This window comes from Canis lupus, chromosome 4 (genome assembly GCF_048164855.1).
Source record: "Canis lupus baileyi chromosome 4, mCanLup2.hap1, whole genome shotgun sequence".
NCBI classification, from domain to species: Eukaryota; Metazoa; Chordata; class Mammalia; order Carnivora; family Canidae; genus Canis; species Canis lupus.
In genome coordinates this window covers 35,057,560-35,080,133 of record NC_132841.1, presented here as the reverse complement: position 1 = coordinate 35,080,133, position 22,574 = coordinate 35,057,560, and the positions used below count along the sequence as shown (strand labels likewise).

Sequence of the window (22,574 nt, the reverse complement as noted above, 5' to 3'; positions counted from 1 at the left end):
CTTCTTGGGGTCCCCCCGAGGGCCACTGCTCCTACACTACCCCCTCTGCTGAGCCCTCCAGACCTCCCGCGGCTGCCCACTTGCCCGCCCCCACCCCGAGGCCCACGGCAAAGTCTCTGCTGTCCTGGCCCATCCGTCCCCCCCAGTGACAGCCTGGAGCCTCAGCCCGCGCCCTGGACCCCACAGCAGCAGGGACCCCATCAGGCAGGGCTGGTCTCCACCCACCCACACCTCACATCCCACCCTGAGCCCCGGGGTCTTCACCCCAGCTCTGCCAGACTTGCTGGGGGCCGCTCGACGAGGGTGACCAGAGTGCCCGCCGCGCTCTGGACGCTGGTGTAGGTCCTGGGGACCCTGCAGCTCTTGAGACCCGGAAAGCTTGGTCCCAAGCACATTGGGCTTCTCGCCTCTCTGGACCTGAATGTCTCCGGCCGGGCCAAAGACGGACTGAGCTGTGACGCCCCGGCAGGCTGGTCCCTGACCACAGACGACGCAGAACTCATGCATGGGCTGTTCCCCCCGGGTGGGCGAGTGGAACGAGACGTCAGACAGGCAGTCAGGGCTGCTGAATGGGTGGGGGCTCGGCCAGGGGAGGGAGGAAGCTGCCGGAGGTCCCCAGCAGGCCCCGGAGGGCGGCGGGGGGCTGAGGTGACACAGTCACCCAGGTCCCACGGCGGCGTGGGGGCTGGGGCACAGTTACCGGCCAGCGCAGGCCCGGGCCCTGACAGCAGGCAGCCAAAGTCATCAGTCTACCCGCGTCCACCTGCGCTCTCCGTGCTAGGAGTGCTCTGGCCACAAAGCAGCTGCCCAGGTCCCCTGAGACGCTCCAGGCTTGGGGGCACCCTGGGCCCACACTTCCTGGGGAGGCCTTAGGCGGGCACTACACCTGGCCACCTGCTGCCCACGCAGCAAGCGTGGCATTGCCTTCTTGGCTCAAAACACCCACCACCTGCCCATCTTCCGCACCCACGATGGGCTGGCGGGCTCAGGTGGACCGCAGCCACGGCTGAGACCAGGGCCCGTGGCCGGCGTATCCCGTTGGAGCCCCAGACTGCGGATGGGCATGCGCGGCTTTGCCGGAGCCTCCGGGAGGGTGGTGGAGGGATGGAGGGAGCCCACCGCCTCCTCTGGCTGTGCCCCGTCCCTGTGGGTGCCAGGCTGCGCGGGCGGCACACTTACCCGGGAGATAGTGAGCGGCATGTTGAAGTCCTTGCCCCCCTGGAGACGGAAGCCCCAGGGCCCGGGCCCGGTCAGGGTCACGCTGTACGACATGCTCGTGCTGACCGCGGCGGCCTCTGCGGGTGAGACAGGAGGGGAGTGAGGGCCCGCGGCGCCCAGCTCCCGCCCGCAGCGCGCCCCACCCCGACCCAGCCTTGCCTGCTCCGTCCCTCGGTCTGGCGGCTGCGTGGAGCTCCCTAGACGCTCCTAAGAATAGCTGGGAACGAATGCCCTGGACACTGATATCTGCCCTCCGCTGCGCCCATAAATGGGCTGTAACCCTATACTCCGCCGCCCGCCGCCTCCCACCGTGACTCACCGGCTAATATTGCCCCCGGGGAGGGGAGTCCAGCACCCAGCACCCCCCGGTGGCAGGATGGGGCCGGCCGCACTGGCGATAACGCTGCCCCTGCCCTGGACAACCCAGATGTGTGTGCTCCCCGCTGCGCTCAGTCCCGCCCCTCCACCCAGGGATGCGGCGGGCTCCCCGGCGGGGGCTCCGACGAGGGCATCTGTCCATCCTTGCTGCCTGCAGAGCCCCCCAAGGGTGCGGCGTTTTCCCAGGACGGCCCGGGACCAGGCTGCACCTCCAGCTGCTCTGGACAGAGTCTGCCCGGGAGGCCGGCGCCCGGCCCAGGGTCGTCCAGCTGTAAGAGTGACGGCGACGGTAACGGGAGCTCTGGGCTTGGCCCCGGGAGCCCAAGGAGCCGCCCCACCTCCCTGCAGCCACCCGGGCTCAGGGAGGTGACGTGACGTTTCCAAGGTCACACAGGGAGCGCACCCAGGCCACCTGGAGCACCTGAGTGCTGCTTGTTCCTTCTGCTCTCGTGCCGGGTAGTGAGAGCCCCGCGGCCATCGGCGGCTCCCGACGCCCACAGCAGGCACCGAGTGAAGGGCACAGGGGCCTGGCTCAGGGTCAGGAAGCCGGTCGGTGCCCGGCAGGCTCACACCCTCCAGACCCCCCAGGGGCCCGGAGGTTATTCGTGGCTCTCCTGTCTCATTTGTGCTCTGGAAAACTTGACAGCAGCATGGAAAGCTCCAGCTGCCAAGGTCGCATGCCAGGTCCCCGTGCCCTTTGCACTGGAATGGCAGGGGGCAGGGAGGAGGGGAGGAGATGCCATTTGCTCAGCTGCTGGGACGGGGAAGTGCGTGCGGCATGTCAGCCCGTAACCCAGAGACAGTGTGTTCTGGGCAGGGTGGGTCCCGGGCCCCCAGGTCTCTAGCCAGGGAGGCCTTTGGGCCAAGATCCCTCCAGAAGCCCTTCCTCAGAAGAGACCTCAGGCCCTGTGAGGCCTGGAGATAGTTCAAGCCTTTCTGGCTCTAGGCTGGGGAAACTGAGGCTCACTGAAGGGGAAGGTGACCGGACTGGCTGCTCCGCGGCCCTGAGGACCCAGTGCATGGACTGCAGGCCTGGCAGGGGCCCCACGCCACAGGGGCACCTGTAATCCACTGAAGTCCACAAAGATACTGAGTGCAAGGAGCAAAGAGCAACGTGTACCCCTTGCCCACGGAGCCACCTCGCCTGCTGTGTGTCCCGTAGCCCGACCTCCTACCCCAGTCACATCTGGCCCAGAAAGCCCAGCTGGGGCCAGCACCCCACAGCCCCCCCCCCCCCCCCCCCCCGCCCCAGGCCATCCCCTGCTCCAGCCCCAGCCACATCCCATCCACACCCACCTGCAGTTTTACCCCCTTTCCTGGGAGGGGCTGGTCCTGCCAAGCTGGAGAGGACCCAGCAACCAGTCAGACTAGGGTGGGGAAAGGATGGAACCCGAGCTGCCCCCACAGGGGGAGGGGAAGCAGGGGGTGGGGAACGGAGGGGGGCCCTGTAGGCTCTTTCTGAGTCTTTGTTCTGGGTTAGGAGCCTCTGGGGATGGAGCGGGAAGGATGCTCTTAAAGGAGAAGGCCAGCCTCCCTCCATCTGCCTCCCCTGAGAGGCCAGAAGCCAGCCCAGCCAGAGAGCAGCTGGTCCCCACTGTGGGCACAAACTGCTTCCTGCTAACAGCGGCTCCTGGGGCAGTGAGGACGGCTGGTGGGCAGGGGGGACAGCTCCTGGGGCAGTGGGGACGGCTCCTGGGGCAATGGGACGGCTCCTGGGGCAGTGGGGATGGCTCCTGGGCAGTGGGGATGGCTCCTGGGAGAGTGGGGACGGCTCCTGGGGCAGTGGGGACGGCTGGTGGGCAGTGGGGACAGCTGGTGGGCAGTGGGGACGGCTGGTGAGGAGTGGGGACAGCTCCTGGGCAGTGGGGATGGCTCCTGGGCAGTGGGGATGGCTCCTGGGGAGTGGGGATGGCTCCTGGAGAGTGGGGACGGCTCCTGGGGCAGTGGGGACAGCTCCTGGGCAGTGGGGACAGCTCCTGGGCAGTGGGGATGGCTCCTGGGGCAGTGGGGATGGCTCCTGGGCAGTGGGGACGGCTCCTGGGCAGTGGGGACGGCTCCTGGGCAGTGGGGATGGCTCCCGGGGCAGTGGGGATGGCTCCTGGGCAGTGGGGACGGCTCCTGGGCAGTGGGGACAGCTCCTGGGGAGTGGAGACGGCTCCTGGGCAGTGGGGACGGCTGGTGGGGAGTGGGGACATGGGAGTCTGCTGTGTCCCTCCTCCCTCTGCCCCTCGCAGGTTGAGATGGAGGCCTCAGGAGTGAGATCTGCGGGGCGGGGGGACAGAGAAAGAGGCGGCCCAGGGAGGCAGAGGCCGGGCCTGGGTCTCTCCCCGTCCGGGCACCACAGATGGAGACCATGCTCGTTGGGGAGAATTTGTCTGCTCTTTATTTCCCTCCGCCGCTGGAGCCGTGCCCCTGGGGCGACTTGGACCACGGATTGGAGGCAAAGCGCAGGCGGGATGTGTGCACGCTTGTGCATGGTGTGGGTGCAGAGGCGCTTGTGTAGGGGAGCGTGGGCCACAGGGGCGAGCAGAGGGGCAGCTCGGCTGCAGGCTTGTCCCTGTCACTGAAACGCCCAGCCCGGGTGCAAAGGCGGGTCCCACGCCGCCGTCGCCGTCGTCACCACCTGGACAATCACAGCACACGGCGTCTGAGGACCGGTGGACAGCTCGGGGCACAGGAGGGCCGGGGCTCCCACGCTTGGGGCTGAGCCAGGGAAACAGGCTGGGGAGATGCGAGGTGGGTGCAGAGCACCCGCAGGCAGGGGTTGTATGGTGCGGGCCGTGGATCCAGCATGGCCTGGGGGATGGGCCACTTGCAATGCCTGCGGGCACATGGGGTCACCCTGGGTCTGGGGACGGGGGGAGCCAATGGGCGCCCTCCCTGCTGGGGTCCAGGCTGGGGAGCCGCCCCTTGGTTGGCAGACGGCACACGTGTTCAGTCCAATGAGTACTCCCCTCCCCTGCAGCCGTGTCCCCGTGACCCTCCCCGGACAGGGTCACCGAGTGGTAGAGGGGGGCTGCTTGGAGGGGCCAGGCTGTCCTGCCATCTCCGACACACCACATGGCCAGATGGCCCGGGTCACCCACAGGATAGGACGTCTCCCAGGCTCTCAGGCTCCTGCAGTTGGTGGGGGGACCCCGGCTCGCCTCCCCCCCGCCCCCGCCGCCTCCCCTTTCCCTGCTGCCTTCAGGGCATCCCACACGCCCCAGCTCCTGCAGGCTTCTCCCCACTTGCTCCCGGCCCCCGCAGGGAGGCCCCGGTTACCTCAAGGCTGCCCCAGCCGTCCCAGGGCCTCCGTGGAGTCCTCCCAGGGTCCCCTGTGCCCAGGCTCGTGGCTGGATGCCCCTCAGCTCCACACCTGATCCACCCGCCCCCTCCCCCGGTTCCCGGCACCTCCCACCTTCTCTCCCTCACCTGTGTCCCCAGCGCCCGCTCCCAGAGTCCCTCTGGCTGCTCCCGGGCACACAGCAACCCTGTGTCCCAGGACACAGCAGGCCTCCCAGGCCCCGCCGCGTTCGCACAGCCTGGACCGCGCACCATGACCCCCCCACGTGGCCTGGAATCCTTGCTTCACCCCCACCTTCGCCGGGGGAGCCCTCGGGGACTGGCCTCTTCTTTCAGCACCCTGTGTGCTGATACCTCGATGGCAGTGCTTATCGCATGTGTTAGGTGACTGCTGTCGTGCTGTCCCTCTTGCCCCGTGTCCCGACCCCGCCAGGACTCCCTGCAGGCCAGGCCCGGTGCCTTTCATCACCGCCGCCCGCCCTGCCCCAGCCCAGGGGGCACGCGTCTCTGTCCTCTGCCCAGTGCTGGGTTCAGGCTGGGGACTCGGTCCTCCCTGGGGCTGGAGCTTCAAGGGAGCGGCCAGGCGTCCCCCTCCCCGGGACCCCCAGGGACCAGCCTGGGGACACGTGCGGCAGGACTTGTGTGGGGCCCCTGGGGAGAGCCCGGGAGCCGGGGTGCTGGGCAGGTGCCCGCGGAGGGGCGGGTGGGGAGCTGTGCGCTGGGGGTGGCCTTGGGCCTATGCACACGGCATTTGCAGCGTTCCAGAATATGGCCTTCTCTAATCGCCATCGACATTCCGTTCCATAGGCACTTGGGCTGACAGCTGGCCTTCTTTTAATAGCCACAAGTATTCTGGGTGACATCCTAATCTCAGGGCACTCAGAGCAAGCACACACCCGGCTGGCGGCACCCGCCCCAGGTATGTGCGGCCTCCAGCCACACACAGAGAGGTACATGCCACCCACGCTGGGTCACTCGCACCTCAGACGTGGTGGGGCACACGCAGTCCTGGCTCCTGGGACACAGGGACAGAAACACGCGCCGGGCACAGGGGCACACTCCCTTACACACGTGCTGGACAGCCACCACCACAGGCTCCATGTGTGCAGAGTCAGGGTCACACAATCACACCGACACTCAGGGGCCATCACAGAGCACACCCGGACCTGCTGGGGGCCTCTTGGACTCACAGAGACACCCTGTGCCTCCCGCCCGCCCCCCGCCCCGTACCCCAAGCAGGCAAGGGAAATCTGGGTGGGGAGGGAGGGACACCCAGAGAGCACTGGCCTGCCCAGGAGAACCGCTCCCTTTCCCGGGCCTCCCCTGGGTGACCAGCCCCCGTCCCCACCCCTTTACGGATGGGCAGGGGCCAGGCCCAATCACCTTCCCAGGCGTCTCCACCGCCTGTCCCCGGGGCCTGAGAGGGGCCTTGGCCTCCGCGTCCTCCAGGCCCTGAGTGCAGAGGAAGCGCCCGCCCGCTGGCTGGGCAGCCCCCCACACAGCTGCTGCCTCGGTGTCCATCCAGCCCTGGGGAGGGTGGAGAGTCCCTGTGAGGCTCTCCTGCCCCCTCCTGGTCCGAGCCCGCCCACCCTGCACACAGGACCTCCCTGAAGCGAGTGAGGCCCATGACGGCAGAGGCTTGTAGTCAGCACATCCTCGTGTACGGTGCGCCCATGTGCACGCGTGTGCATGTGTCTGTGAGCATGTGTGTGTCTGTGAGTGCATGTGCATGTCTGTGTGCACGTGTGCACTTGTCCCTGAACACACATGTGTCTGTGTACGCGTGTGTGCATGTGTGCGTGTGTGTCTGTGCACGTGTGTGAGCACAGGTGCACATGTGTGGGTGGGTGTCTGTGCATGTGTGCACATATGTGTCCCTGAGTGTGTGCCCATATGCAGGTCTGTGTGCATGTGTGCACATGTGCATGTGTGTCTGTGAGCGCATGCGCACATGTGTGGGTGTGCATGTGTGCACGTGTGTGCTCAGGCTCATGCCCCATGTGCCTGCGGAGGCGTGTGGGATGGCTCCATGTCTGTGAGGGTCTAGGCCTCCGCTGACAGACAACGTGCACCCCTTGCTGCCATCTGCTGCGTGCACAGGGGAAGGGGCCCCGACAGCTGCCCCCTCGGCCCCTTGAGCCAGGCCCGGGAAGGAAGCAGTGGGGGGAGGTCGCAGGAGGCTCTGGGGGCCACCCTGGCCCTCCGGTTACGGAGACGGAGGAGCCCCACTGCGGCTGGGTCGGGAGCACGGAGGGCTCCCCTGGGGCCCCGGGCCGGGCAGGCTGGCAGCTCCCAGGGCTCACGAGCACTGTGCGGTCAGCATCCGCTCACGTGCACCCTGGTCCGTCATGCACGGACAGACGACTGTTGTCCCTTTCAGAGAAGGACCCGGAGGCCCAGCACGGGTGAGTGACCTGCGCAAGCTCGCGCGGTGAGGAGGCGGTAGGCGGAGGCTTGAAGCCGGTCCCCTGACTCAAGGGCCGGGACGCCTTCCGCTGCACGCTCTGGGGTCCCCGTGGTCCCCTGGGGAGGGCATTGATGCTGAGAACGGGGGCCCCGAGCCAGCTCCTGCCTGTCTCTGGGAGGCCCCTCGAGGCCAGAGGCACCTGTCCTGTCAAGCTGCAGCTCTGGGCCCCCGGGGTCCTGCCGGCACGGAAGGCAGGGGCCTGGGTGGGGACACGCATGGTGGGTGGGTGGGTCCTGGCCCTGCTACTGGGCGACCTCGGGCCCACCCCCTGCCGGCAGGGCGGAGGCCGGGGGGCGCGAGGGGCGGCCGTGCCCGGCTCTTGCTGCCGGCATCCCAGGGTCCTGAGTTTAGAGTCCCAGAGGCAGCCCCGCCCCGGGCCTGAGGCTGGCGGCTGAGGGGAGGAGGTGTGGTGCCAGGCTCCGGAGGCCATCGCAACCTTACCACCTCGCTCTCGGAGCCCAGGGACGCCTGGCGCCTGCGTCCGGAGATCCAGCTGAGGTCCGAGGCCTGGCTGCTCAGGGTGGAGCGGTGGGTGGAGCGGTAGCTGGCGTAGGGACCCGTGCGCTGGCCCGACACACCCAGCAGCACCCCCAGGCAGGGCAGGTGCTGGGCAATGGCCATTCTGCAGGGGTAGGACATCTGGTTAGGGGGACGGACAGGCGGACACCAGGACACGATGGCGGATGGACAGACTGATATGGGGCTAATGGGGTGGACGGGATGGGGAAATGCGGTGGCCCAGACATGGGGTCATGAGGACAGACAGACTGGCAGGCTCAGAGCTGGGGAGGGACACACAGACCCTGGGGCCACGGGCACGGAGGGAGCGCCTTTGGGTGGCGGGTTGGGCAGGGGCTTGGTGTCGGCGCCCAGGTGGCTGGGCCGAGCCGTCTCCCGCAGTGAGGACCAGGGACAGTCCCAGCAGCCTCCGGGGCTGCAGCCGGCCTCAGCCGGGCAGCGCGTTGCTGACACCTCCAGGCAAACGGGAGCACCGACAGGCCTCTGAGGAGAGCGGGCAGGGCTGGGCTCCCGTCAGCCAGCGGAGCCCCCCACCCCAGGCCAGGCCAGGGGGCTCCAGGGTACTGCTGCCTCGGGCCTTCGCTCTGTGGGGTACCACTGCCGAGCGGCCATCCTGGCTGGCCTGGATCATCCATCCAGGCAGGACTGGGCCCTCATGTCACCCCAACCGCCCCCCGGGAAACGGGAGCAGCAGAGGGGGGCACGCCCGCTCCAGACCCCGCCCCGAATCATGGCTTCGTGCTCAACGGGAGACCAGGAGGATGGCCTCGGCCCCATGCACTCCTTCAGGCCCTCCACCCCGGGGCACACCTGTACTTGGGGTGCGTGATGGCGTAAATGATGGGGTTGTGGATGGCGGAGGCCTTGGCGATGACGGCTGGCACGGAGTTCATGTAGGGCGTCAGGACGTGCGAATACCTAGGATGGAGGCGCTGTGGTCCCCTGCCGGCTGGCCCTCCCCGACCCTCTGCAGCCCCCTGCCCTCTCAGGGGCCTTCTTCCTCTGGGCCAGGCCCTGCGGGGTGTGGCCTGGCCTGGCCCAAAGTCCCCGGCCCACGAGAGGGACTGCTCTGACATGGGGTGAGTGGGGATCTGGGGGGCGTTAAGGCAGGGTCGCCAGAGGACGGTGGGCCAGGCTGCGGGGTCTCCCAGGGCCTTGATCCCTGTCCACCCCCGGGGCCCCAGTGCTGAGACCCCTGCCCTCCCACTCTCTCAGACTGACTCCCCAGGATCCCAGGCCCAGGCCCTTCCTGCACAGGCAGGTGTCGCACCCAACCCCCCCAGGTGGGTAACTCGGCCCGCGTCACAGCCGAAACTGGCCGTTGTCCACGCCGCTGCAGCCATTGCAGTCTGCACCTTGCGGCTACGCAGGACCCGCGGCAGGAGGCCCGCAGCCCAGGGGAGGAGGGAACAGGGCTCGGGGACGTCGCGTGCTCCCATGGATGTGGCAGGTGCGGGAGTCCTCGGGGCCCCAGGCCCAATTCAGCGGGGCCCTCAGGGAGACGGAAGAGGCGCGAGGCCCACGAGGCAGGGAGGCTGGCTGGGCTCCAGCTTGGGCCCTGCCGTCCCCCCGCACCCCCGCCCGCCCCAGCCCCTGCGCACGCTCACCCAGCGAAAGCCGTCAGGGCCACGGCAGAGTAGGGGGCCCAGGAGAGCACGAAGAGCAGGATGACCAGCAGCTCCATCTTGGCCATCTTCCACTCTCTCTGTAGCCGCTGCCGCTGTCGGGGGGACCTGGCCCCGCCCTCACAGGCCCTGAAGGTCTGGAGAGCCCTGGGGGGAGCCTGAGTCTGACCCGCCCTGTGGCCGTGAGCTGCCCTCCGTCGGGGCTTGCGGGGCGGTGGCCCGGGGAGCGCAGGCACCCCAAGGCTCCCCATCACGCCCCGCAGCAGCCTCCCTGGGTCCCCCCACGGGCCTCCCCATCAAGCCTAAAGGCCCCGCCCCAGAAGCCCCCCCACTTCTCCAGGCTCCCCCCCCCCAAGCGCATGTGCTCCTCTTGCCATGGCCTCGGAGCCCGGAATGTGGGGGGGGGGTGTCCTGGGAACCTTAGGCAGCGTAGCCCCCCCTTCCCCGCGCCCAGCGGCCGCCCTTACTGGCCTGTCTCCCGGATGGCCCTGAAGATGAACACGTAGCAGTAGACGATGACCAGCAGCGGCAGGAAGAACACGAAGCAGAAGAGCAGCATGGTGTAGGCGCGGACCGACGGCGTGAAGCTCATGTAGTCCCAGGAACAGGAGGTCAGCAGCCCCTCGGGGACGTAGGCACCTGGGGTAGCAGCAGGTGCTCAGCCGGGGGCTGCAGGCTTCGGGCCACATCCGCCTGGGAGCCGTGGACGCTCGTCCCAGCGCCCGCCCTCGGGGGCTCCGTGGGAGCCCGGGCACCTGGAGGAGAGCTTGCCACCCGCCGCAGCCCATTTCCCCCAGCTTGGAGCAGAGCCCTCACCAGAGCCCCCAGCGTTTGCCCAGGTTTTTGATCCTGCCACTGAAAGGTGGGAGCCTAACTGCTACCTCTCCCCGCTGTGGGAGCCTCGCACCCCAACGCCTGCCCGGCTGACGCTGCAGCTCCTATTAGATGCACCTGTGCCTTCCCACCAAAACCGGGGACGGGAGCCCGGTTGTCCTCCGATCGCTGATGGTGCGAACTCAGTTTCCCCTACTGCAGTCATATCCCCTCAGTGTCCACCTGCCTTGAGGCTCAGGTGCTCCCTCGGGCGTGCGGGCCAGCCCGTCCACCCACCGGCCCCCTGACAGCCCCTCCAAGCGTATCGTCCTCTCCCGGGGCCCTGCGCACTCACTCCAGCCGAAGAAGGGCGGCAGACTCCAGGCCAGGGCATAGAGCCAGACGCCCAGCAGCACGAGCGCCGCCCGCCTCTTGGACACCACCCCGACGGCGGCCAGGGGGTGCGTGATGACCAGGTAGCGGTCCAGAGCGATGGCCGTCAGGGTGATCATAGAGGTAATGCCGAACAGAGCCCCGCAGAAGGCGTAGAACTCGCAGCCTGTGGGCATGCTCCCTGACCTCAGAGGGTGGCAGGAGCTGGGAGCTGCCCCGGGAGGGAGGGCCGGGGATGGCACACGTTCTCCAGCAGCTCTCCGCCTGTGGCCCGGAAGCCGCGCCTCCCCTCTGGTGGGCCACCTGGTGTCCTGAGGCCTCTCGCGGCGGGGTGTCCCCTGCCACAACCCTCCCCCTCCCTCCAGCCGGGGGGTCCTTGGCCGTCTACCTGCCTCCCCAAAGAGCCACCGCTTATGGAGGCTGCTGGCAAAGAAGACGGGCGCCTGGGTGAAGGACATGAAGAAGTCGCTGACAGCGAGGTTGATGATGAACATGTTGGAGGGTGTCCTGAGGCCTCTGGTCCTGTGAGGGCGAGGAGCAGAATCAGGAGGTGCGTGTGCCGGGGAGCTTCCCTGGGTTACACGCGCGCACACACACACACACGTGTGTCCCTGCTCCGGCCCTCCGGCCCCCTCTGCAGGACCCACATCCCCTTCTCGGACACACCCCTCGTTCTCGGAACCCTCCAGGCTAATTCTCGCCGGGGGCTCCCCCTCTTGCGTGCTCAGCATTCCCCGAGCTCCTCACACCTCCTTCCTGCCCAGGCGCCCCTCCTGGTCTCCGCTCTTCTAGAATCTCTGCACTGTTCATTCTCAGGGACAGCCCAGGGCGCAGAGGCCGGCGCTTGCACAAATGCCTCCCCCCCCCCACCCTCTGTCACCCGCCTTTGCTTCTATCCCTCCCTCTTTCCCAGGGGGGAGCACTGGGGCCCCCGCTTGTCCAGACAACAAATCCTACAAGCAGCACGGCCAGGACTCAAGTAGTCGTTTGATGGGCCCCGCAGACGTGGACTTGCACAATCCTACATCGACTCCGTGAAGCGGATCCCGCCGCATCTTGCAGACAGGAAAATGGACCCGCAGAGGATAAGTGACTTGCCCAAAGTCAGTTCAGCTAGTAGGTAGCGGGGTCAGGGGGTCCCTTTGTCACCTGCCTGTCAGCCATTCAGCCCGAGAAGGGGGGCGGCTGGGGAAGGGAGCTGGGGTGGTGGCCAGGGGGCTTGGGGACGCAAGGGCTGCCTGCCGACACCGAGGGAGGATGCCCATGGGGGCAGGTGGCGTGGAGGTGAGCTGAGAGCAGGGCGCAGGGAACAGAAGCGTGTGGGCCCTAGGGACCCTCGTCCTACCCAGAGGGTGTGCCTGGAGCCCAGCTGGCATTGCCACTCATGTCGCCCTGGACCACTCCTCGCCCCTTCCCTAAGCTAGAAGACAGAGGCCTGTCCTGAGAGCTCCGAGGGCTTGGCCGTGCCGTCCCCTCTGTGGCTCAGTGGTGTCCTGGGGGAGCTGGCCCCGCACGGCTGGCTGCCCTTGATGCCCACGCCCGCCCCACCCACCAGGCACCTGCAGAAGGTATAGATGACCATCAGGTTGCCCAGCATCCCCGTGAGCCCCACCAGCAGGATCACGGTGCCCAGGATGTAGTGGGCGTGGTCTGGGACATCCACCGTTGGGAAGGGGGCCCAGGCCGCAGCCCGGGCCCCGGCTGCCTGCAGAGACACAGACCCCAGCTCGTCACCTCATCCCGCCATCTCCAGACAACTGACGAGGAACCGTTGGGGAGACCGAGGCTCAGCGTGGCACAGCCGCTTGCCCGCCATGCCCGGAGGTGGCTGAGTCCGGGTGGAAATGCAGGGCCCTCCCCGGTGAAGCCCGAGCACACCTGCAGCACGGCTCAGAGGGGATGCTGAGGGCAGCCGGCCACTCGGTCCACCACCCCTGGTGCAGACCCCAGGGCTTCCAGGGTCAGCTACGGAGGCTGCACAGACACACGGACACGTGTCGGATAAGTGAAGCCACGGCCGGGGTGAGACTACGACTCCCTGGGGCTGGGGGGAGCCATGCCCAGGCGCTTCCCCCCTCCCCCCATACGGCCCTGCCCCAGGCCCTCCAAGTGGTTAGCAGCGGTGCTCCCGGCCCTGTGGACCCCGGGGTGGGGGGGCGCCCTCCTCCGGAGCTGACCCCCAGCCTCAAGGAAGGGCTTGGACCCCCATGACTGGGTAGTGCCAACCTGGACACCTGGCAGGAGGCACAGGACAAGAATTCCCCTTATAATAGGACGCTTAGGGGCGCCCGGGGGGCTCAGCGGTTTAGTGCTACTTTCGGCCCAGGGCGAAACCCCGGGGTCCCGGGATCGAGTCCTGCGTCAGGCTCCCTGCAGGGAGCCTGCTGCTCCCTCTGCCTGGGTCTCTGCCTCTCTCGCTCTGTGTGTCTCATAAATAAATAAATAAATAAATAAATAAATAAATAAATAAATAAATAAATAAATCTTTTAAAAAGAAAAGGAAGCTTAGGGGACCCTTTGCTGGCAGAGGCGTGGCTCTTGATTTCGGGCAGGGTGACGGTCTGAGCCCCACATTGGGTGCAGAGAGTACGTAAATAAGAACATAAACTTGGCCCCTTGGGTGGCTCAGTGGGTTAAGCATCCAGTGCTTGGTGTTGGCTCAGGTCATGATCTCGGGGTCATGAGGTCAAGCCTTGCGTCGGGCTTTACGCTCGGCAGGGCTTCTTAGGGTTCTCTCTCCCTCTTCCCCTACCCCCCCTATATATAAATATATCTTAAATAAATAAATAGACGTAAAAAAGAAGAAAGAAAGCCTGGGTCCCCCAGGGTCCTGCAGGGAGGTCATGACCCTGTGAGGCCAACACAAGCAGCTTTAAGGAACCCTCAGGCTGACTCCTTTCCTGGGAAGGAGGGCAATTGGGTCCCTGCCTTGCCCCCCGCAGCTACAGAGCCTTCCCCCCCCCAGGATGCAGGCTGACGTCCCGGGGCCTCGGGGCCCCCTCGGCGTCCCCAGTTAACAGGGGGTTGGCGGGCTGTGACCCTGGGGCCCCGGCCAGACCACGGAGGCGGCACAAGGTACCCAACAGGGGACCCAGAGGCCCCTCCTCTCTGGAAGGCCCCGTGGGGTTTCAACCACCCTCAGAAAAGACCGGGTGCAGGTCTGGGCTGTTCCTCCGGTCCTTTAGGGCTGGCCTTTCTGTTCCTTGGATGCTTTCCGTGGGGAAGGACATTGCTTGCACCCCCTCTCTTGTCCTCTTTGTGTAGAACAGGCTCCACAGGTCCTGTCACACGCCCAAGGACCCCGCAGGGGCTCGGGCCTTTCCTGCCCCCCCACCCCGTCAGAACCCCCGTGTGTCCCCAGCGGGGAGGCTGGGCTGGGGAGGCTCTGGGCACGCCCACCTGGCCCGGGCTTACCGTGGGACCCGTGGGCAGTGCCTGGTCCAGGCCGACGGTGCTGCGCGGGGAGCCGTGCCACCTGCCGGGCGACGCTGCGGTGGCCACGCAGCCGGGCTCCTGGGCACCGGGCCCCGAAGGGGGGTTCATCCTGGGGGTGGTCCCTTCTGGAGCCCAGGAGAAGCCAAGGGCCCGGGAGCTCAGGGCATCAGCTGTGCCCACCCGCCTGCCGCCTGCCCTCTGCTGTGTGCGGCCGGCCCGGAGCTCTCCCCGCTGACGCCGCTGTGCCCAGTGAAGCACGACGGATGAGTCACAGCAGCCGCGGGGTCGGCCCGGCCTTTAAGGAGGGCGCCGGGCGTGCACGTGCCCCGTGGCTCAGCGCCGTGGGCTCCCGGGTGTCCCTGCGCGAGGCCTGAGGACAGCGGCGTGCACGTGTGAAAGTACGTGCGTGTGTCAGGGGATACGGTCCTGCCTGGGCCCGAGCTCATCTGAGCTGCATGTCCTGCCCTCAGCCTCCCGCCAGCCAGGGCCACTCGCCCTCCGCCTGGCACCCACGGCAGACGCAGAGTGAGGACCGTGGGATATCACGGCAGCGGGCTGAGATCAGCTCATGAGGCCCTTGTTTGCTTGTTGCCTTTTGACAAGAAACTTCTATTGAAGCATAAAGATTTTTTCTTAAAAAAACCCACCGAATGCAGAGCTGGTGGGAAGTCCGACCTGAGATGCGTGAACATCAGCAGTGGAGGGGCCCCGGCTGGCAGCTCCATCCTCCCTTGCAGGAGGGAGCAGGAGCTGGAGGGGATGGCAGCTGGGCCATCCTCAGGGGGCCACTCCACTGCCAGAACGTTCTAGCTGGGGCACGTCCTGAGACCCAGTGCGGAGGTTCGTGGAGCCGTGGAGCACAGGTGGCACCATCTCTTGCTCCAGGATGCCCCCCCCCCACCATCTTCACAAACAGTGGTCCTTGAGCCCCAGCGCTGGGCCGGGGTGGGAGCGCCCCCTCCTGCAGGGAGAAGCTGCCTGCCCCACGGTGTCAGCTCGGGGCTTGGACGCTTCCTCCGGAGGCCTTCCTTGGCAGGTCCTAGCTCGCAGAGGCTCCCCTGGGACACCCAGTGTGGCCTCCCCAGCCCTCGGCTCCCGGCTGCGGAGCCTCGCCTACTGGTCACAGCTGGGAGCAACACCGAGCTGCCGGGGGCCCGGGGGACATCCTTGCGGGAAGCTGTGGCCCCAAGCCGTAGGGTTTGTTGGGTGGGCCGATGGGAGGGGCCCCAGGGCACCACAGGCCCAGGAAGCACCTCTCCCGCTGGGGAGCCTTCGGAAGCCCATGCTACACATGCTCATGTCCCCAGAGGGCTCCTCCCAGCCTTACTCCCCTCGTGGGCCCCCCCGAGTTGCCCCCTGTGTACCCCATGGCAGCCCAAAGTGGGGCCGCCCGGGGTATCGCCATGGGGCAGGGTGAGCCCCTTTCCTGTCCCTCAGGAGCACCACAGGGGCTCCTGGGCTTGCCACCTCCCAGCCTGGCGTCCTGACCCGGCGCCTTCAGGGCTTTCCGGTGCCTGTCGTGCCCGGGCCACGCATGTTCTCAGTTAAGTCCCGTCGGGGTGTCCCAACCTCACGCCGTCCCAGGACCGCGCGTTTGTCAAACGACCACTGTGTGCTAGCGCCGGGCCCGCATCAGTTACGGCGGCTGCCCTGGCACCTTCGCTGTGTCACCGGGAGGGGAACAACCCTCAGCCCCCCTCCGCCGACCCCAGAAACTAGCCTCTTCCTGCCCATAGCTGGAAGCTTCTGTCAAGGGCAGTCAGGGCTGGTTCACAGGTGCAAGAGAGGAGCAGGGACACAGAAGGTCAAGGAAGTACGAGCAAGGCCAAAAGAACCCTTTTTTTTTTTTTTAATTTTATTTATTTAGAGACAAAGCACATGGGTGCGGGAGCCGGGCGAGGGGCAGAGGGAGCAGGAGAGGGAGGGTCCCAAGCGGACCCTCCTGAGCTCCAAGCCTGACCCGGGGCTCCATCCCACAGCCTGGGGCCCAAGTCAAACCACTGAGCCACCCGGTGGCCTGGGAACAAACTTTTATCCTGAAAGCTGACCACACGCCCTGGGGAGGCATGCGCCTTGGGCGCCCCCGGGAGCCAGCAGGTGCAGGAGCTTGCCACCGGGTTCCAACCCCGGGCCTCACTGCCAGAGCCCTTGGTGTTCCCGGGGCTTGCCGAGCACCTGCCGGTGCACACACGCGGTCCTGGGCCATCTTGGGACTGTATACATATATTGTTTTGTTTTGACGTTTTGGTAACATGCTGGAGCCGCAGAGGAGCAGCCTTCCCCCCCACGATGCTCTGGCCTGCAGGGTGGCGCGAGGCTGGGGGAAGGGGCCCAGCGTCCCCGCGCTCTGTGACGCTCAGCTCCTGGCCGCTCGAGGGGACAGGCGTGGGGAGGCCACGAATCTCCAGGGACACGGAGGCGTGCTGGGCGCAGAGCAGCTCTGGGGGTTGCCTCAGGAACCAGGGGCCCCGTAAGGCCTGGGGTTCCCGAGCGTCCGCGTGCGGCCCTGGCGGAGCTGAGTGGGGCCCGTGGACCTCAGACGGCTTGTCTTCGTGTGTGACTGCGGCCCTGTGAGCCTGGCGGGGGCTCCAGAGGCCCAACACGCTCGGTGCCCTCCCAAGCCAGCCCCGCGGTCGGCAGCCCTGGCGGCCCCCAGCTTGGCCCCGGCTGCTGTCAGGACCTGGAGGATCAAGACCACGGAGGCTTGGTGTCCTCCTCAGGGCGACGGCGTGGACGCTTGGTCACAAGCCCCGCGGCCTCACCCAGAGGCGGCCCGAGGTTACAGGGCTTCACCCGGCTTCACCCTGGCTGTGATGCTGGCCCGGGACAAGTGCTGCAGGACCGTGCAGCCCAGGAGCTGCGGGACTTAGGAGCTGTCCCCAGCCTCAGGGGACTCTGCGTCACCCTCCGAGGGCCCCTCCCCATCTGCAGGATGGACATGGCTGCACTTCATCGGCGGCGGGGCTTCACTTGAGTCAGCGCCCCAGAGCCCAGCAGGCGGGAGCACCGCGGCCCGCAGTCCTTCTCCGTGCCGCCGGGGACCGAGAGGACAAGCAGTCTGGGCAGGGGCAGGGGTGGTGGGGTACAGGGCAGGCGTGGGGGGCGCAGCCCTGTTCCCCGAGTGGAGAGGCGAGCGAGCGTGAGCCCCTTGCCCCAGAACCCGGCCGCGTGTGCCCAGAGGCCTGGCCACCCGCAGGAACCTGGGGGCTGCTCTTTGGGGGGCTGGGGCTGGGGTGGGAGGTGCTCGTTCTCTGCTCTTTGAGGCTCCCCGACTCGGGAGCTGCCGGCAGTTTCCCGCGGCAAAGCCCAGGGCAGGGGCATCTGGCACCCTCTGCTCCGGGCTCTCAAAGTGAGCAGAAAGCTTCAGAGCCCCCAGGCCCCCTGCAGCCCCCACCTGGTCCCCTCCCCTCTCGGGCCGCTTGAGGCCCTGTCCTGAGGAGCCCGACCTGCTGGACAAACGTCCCGCCCCCTACCCGCCGCCGCCCGATCCCCGGAGTCACCAGGGAGCCCGGAACATGGGCGCGGAGCCCCCCGCAGGGACTCTGGCTCGCTGGACCCGGGGTGCGGCCCAGGCATCGGGATTTTGCCAAACGCCGCCTGACACGAAGGCTCACGTCTCTGCTTGTGCCTCGTACACGCCCACCTGGACTCACGGTGAGCCCGCGCCCACCCGCAGTCCCTCCTCACCGCGGCGGCCCCCCCCCCCGGAGCAAACATCCCCCCCCCCCAGCTTCTCCGACCTGGGCAGGGCCCGAAGTCAGGCTCCAGCGACCCGCCTGCGCCCTGCAACCTAGGAGAAGGGCTGGGCGCCAGGGGTCCGAGTGCCTGGCGCCCAAGGGCGGGGGGCTCAGGAGCGGCGCCAGAGGCAGGGCCCCTAGCTTAACCCCTCCTAGTCTGCAGGTGAGGCCGGGCATCCACGAACTTGGCTGAGGAAAAAGTGGTGTTGTCTGCAGTGACCCGAGCTGGGACCGAGCGCTCTCCTCCATTAGCAGCGTGCACAGAACCCCCGGTAGTGTTGCCCGTGACTTTGTCACCCATGGAAATCACTGCTACTTTCATAGGCCAGTGGGACTGTTGCACACGGGCACAGTGCTGGCTTTGCTCACCACTGCTTCAAAATGACGGGCCTGCTTACACCTGCCAGCAGGCCTCGTTGATCCGTTAAAGAAGAAGCAGGTTACGCCACCACATATTTATTCAACATTTTAGTGATGACATTTCGCCAGGATTGGTTTCCTCTTTTATTTATCGTATGCATTTTACACAACATTCCTGAAAAGGGCCCCATAGGCTGTGCAAGACTCCAGACGGGTCCCTGGTACAAAGGTTAAGAACTGTGGCATAGGGGCACCAGCGTGGCTCAGCAGTTGAGCAGCTGCCTTCAGCCCAGAGCGTGACCCCGGGTCTCAGGATCGAGTCCCGCTTCGGGCTCCCCGTGTGGAGCCTACTTCTCCCTTTGCCTGGGTCTCTGTCTCTCTCTCTCTCTCTGTGTCTCTCATGAATAAATAAATAAAATCTTAAAAAAAAAAAAAAAAAGAACTGTGGAGTAGAGGTTGAGGCAGGTATTCAGAGACCAGGGTGTAGAAGCCACGATCGAGGGCGACTGCATGGCCTCCCCTGAGGACCCCACAAAGGCTGCCTGGAGGTCTCAGGAACCGGGAGACACCTGCCTCGGACAAGGCCCTGGATCCTTCAGGGCTGATTATGTAGCTTGGCCTGGGCCCCTCGAGGCAGCCAGAGTCTGGCCAGAAGGGCCCGGCCTCAAAGCCCCACCAGCCACCCCAGTCCCTGAGCCCCGGCGCCTGGCTGTAAGTCCTGCCTCCCCCTTTTCTCAGATAAACCTCGATTCCCCGCAGCCACAGAGCTGACCGACAGCCCGTGAGAACAGAGTTTGCAGGAGGCCTTGGCCACCCAGAGACAAGGGCACCCAGAGTGCGGCCGCCGCCCCCGAGACAGGCCCGGAGCAAGGGAGTGCGCCTGGAGCCTGCCTTGCTGGCAAGCCAGACGCAGCCTTTGGGGCAGACCCGGGAAGCTGCTGGGCCTCTTGGAGACGGCCGGCCGGAGAGCAGAGGTGCTGTGGAGAGGGGGAGGTGGGCACAAGTGCAGGGCCCACTTGCAGAGCCCGGGGTCCCCCTCGGCTGCCAGCCGGCCAGCGCACACGGGACGGAGGCCCCCACACATGCCCCATAGCACAGACCCTGCAGCCAGGCCCCTCTGCTCTTCTCACTCTGAGAGGCTGTGGTCTCCACCAGGGACTCGGCCTTTCCCTCATCATCTAAAAGCTTCTCAGAATCCTGCTTCTGAGAGCAAAAGCTTCACAGCTTCTCCCTGAGGGCCGGGAAGCCTTGCATCACGCAGCTGCTCTGGCCACACCCGCGCACACGACCCCACTCGGGACCCTGTGCACCAGCGGCAGGGTGAGCAACCAGCTGACGGGTTTGAAGAGTGAGGGCTCCCCGGCCCCACAAATCCCTGCGGACGACGGGACAGAGCGAGGGGATTCCTGGGATTGTTTCCTAGTTTTTATCTGTGTGATCTAATGGATAATGGCACATCTTTTAAAAATGAAATCTTAAAAAAAAAATAAAAAATAAAAAATAAAAATGAAATCTTGGGGGCGCCTGGGGGGCTCAGCCAGTTAAGTATCTGACTCTCAATCTCAGCTCAGGTCTTGATCTCAGGGTTGTGAGCTCAGGCCCCGTGTTGGGCTCCACCCTGAGCATGGAGCCAAGTTCAAATAAAATAAAGTAGGACAAAATTAAATTATAAAATAAATTAAATTAAAATAAATTAAAATAAAATAAAATAAAATAAAAAATGAAGTCGTACCAAAAGGCTTATATGAGAAATAGTGCCCTGTCCATCCCTCCTTCTCCCTGGTTCCACCTCCCAGAAGCTTCCTTCCGCTAGCTGTCTCCATAGTTGTACACAAAACACTTAAGCTGCTGAATCTTGTTCAGAAGGATGTGGAAAGGGGTGCCTGGGGGGCTCAGCAGTTTAGTGCCACCTTCGGAAGCTCAGGGTATGACCCCGGGGTCCCGAGATCGAGTCCTGCCTCGGGTTCCCTGCATAGAGCCTGCCTCTCCCTCTGCCTGTGTCTCCGCCTCTCTCTCTCTCTGTCTCTCATGAATAAATTAAAAAAAAAAATAGAAAGATGTGGAAAGAGACTTTTCCTGTTGTTGGTACAGCCCCACAGCAGAAGCTGAGCAGCTTCAGGGCCCCCACATTGTAGGAAGAAGGTCACAGAGCTGCTCGCCAGCAGGGCAAGGTGGCCTCCGAGGAGCCGGACTGGCCCCTGCCCCCTTCCCCAGCGAGCTAGCCTCCCCCAACCCCCCCACTCCCACCCCAGTGCTTGCAGGAAGCACCTGCTGTCTTCCCTTCCAAGAGGCTGGAGGCCCAGTGAGTCCCCTGCCCTCTACCCCTTCACAGGGGGCCCCATGGGCTATTTCTTGGGGGACCCTGACTCCAGTTTCCCCAGAGAGGAGCACAGAGGACAGGGCTGCTGGGGAAGGGGCACCTCAGCGTTCACCCAGCCCCCGCTCCGGTTCGGTGCCTGCGCCTGATGCCCCCGACCCGCGCAGACCCCCTGATTTGCTGCTCCGGAGGGGCCCTGGGCCTTCGCCGAGCCGGGAGACAGCTGCGCGGGGTGGGCAGGGGGCTGACGGCTCCGGACACGGCGCTGTGACCCCCCTGTCAGCCCCGGTCGCCCTCACGGCGGCCAGGACGGCGGCCCCCACGAGGCGGAGGGACTTGGGTGGTTCCTGGGTGCCCCTTGCTGGCTCCAGGCCTGGCTTTCTCGGGCCACCTGCTCCGGGCTCTCCGGCTCCGCGCCCTGTCTTTGGGGGTTCGTGTTGGTGCGGTGGTTCCTGTGGAAGAGTCCGAGGGGCAGGGCCAGCCCGCGTCCTGACCTGGAGGTCCCATCTGCGCCCTGCGGGGCAGGAGAGGCTGGGTGCTCCCCGCCTCTCCTCTGCCAGCGGGTGACTGAGGACCCGAAGGGCCCGGCCTGTTCCGCCTTCTGCAGGCGCTTCCCTAGTCGCGGGGAGAGCAGCTGCGGCCAGCTCCGTCTCCGAGGTGCCTGATCGGGTCCTGGGCCCGTCACTGCCCCCAGGCCCCGCATGCCCGCCCCTGGGGGCCAGCAGAGGAGAACAGGCTGCCTCAGTGTGGGGGCTGGGGGTGCCGGGGGCTCAGCCTTCAGTTCAGGTCCTGGCCGGGGTCCTGGGAGGGAGCCCGCTTCCCCCCTGCCCTCCCCCCTGCTCGTGATCGCTCTCTCACTCTCTCTCTCTCAAATAAATAAAATCTTAAAGAAAAAAAAGAAAAACATTATTTGATTTTACAGAACCCTGAACTTTTAGGAATCTAAAAGTTCGTAATACATGCTCCCCACCCCCAACTCCAGGTCTAACTGACAAGCATTAGGAGCCCTTCGAATCCCCTCCCTAGCAGCCCAGCCCCGAGCTGCAGTGTCCCTGGGTCCGGCTTCCTGATCTTGAGACTTGCTGCACAGGACAGATGTGTCCCCACGAGAAAGAATCTGGGCCCGGGATCCCATCCCTCTGCTCTCAGCCCCACGGCAGACAGGTGGCTTGCATCTCTGTCTCTTACAGATTTTGCTGATCCTGTCTCTGGTTAGTGCCCCTAGAATTGGGGCTGGGGTGCTGGGTTCGAGACCTCTGGCACCTGTGAACCCCACAGAGGGTCGCAGCCGCAGGCCCTCTCCGGGAAGTCTGCTAAGGTCCTTGCCCCTCTGCCCTGGCCCCGGGCCTGGTCTCAGCCATCCTGTGCTGAGCTGGCTCCTTGCAGAGCCTTGCAACAGGGCTGACCCAGGCAGGGCCCTGGACGGGGTCCCCCGACGCGTCCTCCCTGGACCCCTGCAGCCTTACAAGAGGAAGGACTGTGGCTGGTGTCCTGTGGGCCTCCGGCTCACCGTGCCAGCCGCTGGACCCCGGCCCCCAGCCCCCTGCAGAGCCTGGAGCAGGGCCCTCCCGGCCGGCTCTTGAGGGCTCTTGAGCGTGAACAGCGTGGGGAGCGGGAAAGGCGGCCAGAAGTGTCCTGTCCCCATCTCAGCCTCTGTCCAATGCTCCTGGGAACTCGGAGTGAGCGACCCTTGGGGCTTAATGGAACCTGGAGATGAGAGACGTGAGGCCGCCGTGCTGTGCTGTGGGCTCCCCTGCAGGCACCCATACACCCAAGCACTTCCAGCTCACTCCAGGGGAAGAGCACCCAGGCCTGTGGAGTGGCGGCTGCAGGACCTGGGCAGGGCCCCCGAAATGCCCGCTGCACTGAGCAAGTAACCGGGATGAGCTTCCCCAAAAGGCCGGTGAGCAGTGAGGCCCAGAATCCCAGAGCGGGAAGGAAGGCCGGCGGTCCCTACACATGGATTCCCAGCTTCTGGTCCTGCTCTGTGGGGATGGGGGGCTCCTTCCTCCACAGGCTAACGTTGT

General features: G+C 65.9%; 3 protein-coding genes across 17 annotated transcripts in view; all 3 read right to left on the bottom strand.

The window, feature by feature from the left end:
• LDB3 (LIM domain binding 3) overlaps positions 1 to 2,261 on the bottom strand; it is a 56,827-nt gene extending 54,566 nt beyond the window's left edge. For 3 of the 14 annotated variants that reach the window (XM_072823849.1, XM_072823848.1, XM_072823856.1), the window contains exons 1-2: positions 1,378 to 1,520; positions 1,180 to 1,295 (exon numbers count right to left, since the gene is read on the bottom strand). In XM_072823849.1, the coding sequence (XP_072679950.1) occupies positions 1,180 to 1,272 (93 nt within the window). In that variant the 5' untranslated portion in view covers positions 1,273 to 1,295; positions 1,378 to 1,520. Of the gene's footprint in view, positions 1 to 1,179; positions 1,296 to 1,377; positions 1,526 to 1,999 lie in introns of those variants that run through there. The other 11 variants (XM_072823847.1, XM_072823855.1, XM_072823853.1 and 8 more) reach the window with 9 other exon arrangements.
• Positions 2,262 to 3,700: 1,439 nt separating this feature from the next.
• Positions 3,701 to 5,568, bottom strand: LOC140632151 (uncharacterized). 2 transcript variants are annotated; one of them, XM_072823843.1, is made up of 2 exons: positions 5,011 to 5,556; positions 3,701 to 4,417 (listed from the first exon to the last, which is right to left on the bottom strand). In XM_072823843.1, exons 1-2 carry the CDS (start codon positions 5,345 to 5,347, stop codon positions 3,846 to 3,848), a joined length of 909 nt encoding a protein of 302 aa, XP_072679944.1. In that variant the 5' UTR covers positions 5,348 to 5,556; the 3' UTR covers positions 3,701 to 3,845. The 2 variants fall into 2 exon arrangements, 1 of the variants encoding a protein (XP_072679944.1); XR_012029680.1 differs by having other exon boundaries at positions 3,957 to 4,219; positions 5,011 to 5,568.
• A 295-nt stretch (positions 5,569 to 5,863) lies between these two features.
• Positions 5,864 to 19,314, bottom strand: OPN4 (opsin 4). The gene is made up of 14 exons (XM_072822827.1): positions 19,158 to 19,314; positions 16,433 to 16,813; positions 15,121 to 15,310; positions 14,781 to 14,883; positions 14,113 to 14,373; positions 12,213 to 12,403; positions 11,087 to 11,220; positions 10,661 to 10,864; positions 9,960 to 10,131; positions 9,475 to 9,639; positions 8,678 to 8,785; positions 7,790 to 7,970; positions 6,238 to 6,408; positions 5,864 to 5,896 (listed from the first exon to the last, which is right to left on the bottom strand). The coding sequence occupies exons 1-14, from the start codon at positions 19,312 to 19,314 to the stop codon at positions 5,864 to 5,866; spliced, it is 2,451 nt and encodes an 816-aa protein (XP_072678928.1).
• Positions 19,315 to 22,574: the final 3,260 nt, after the last annotated feature.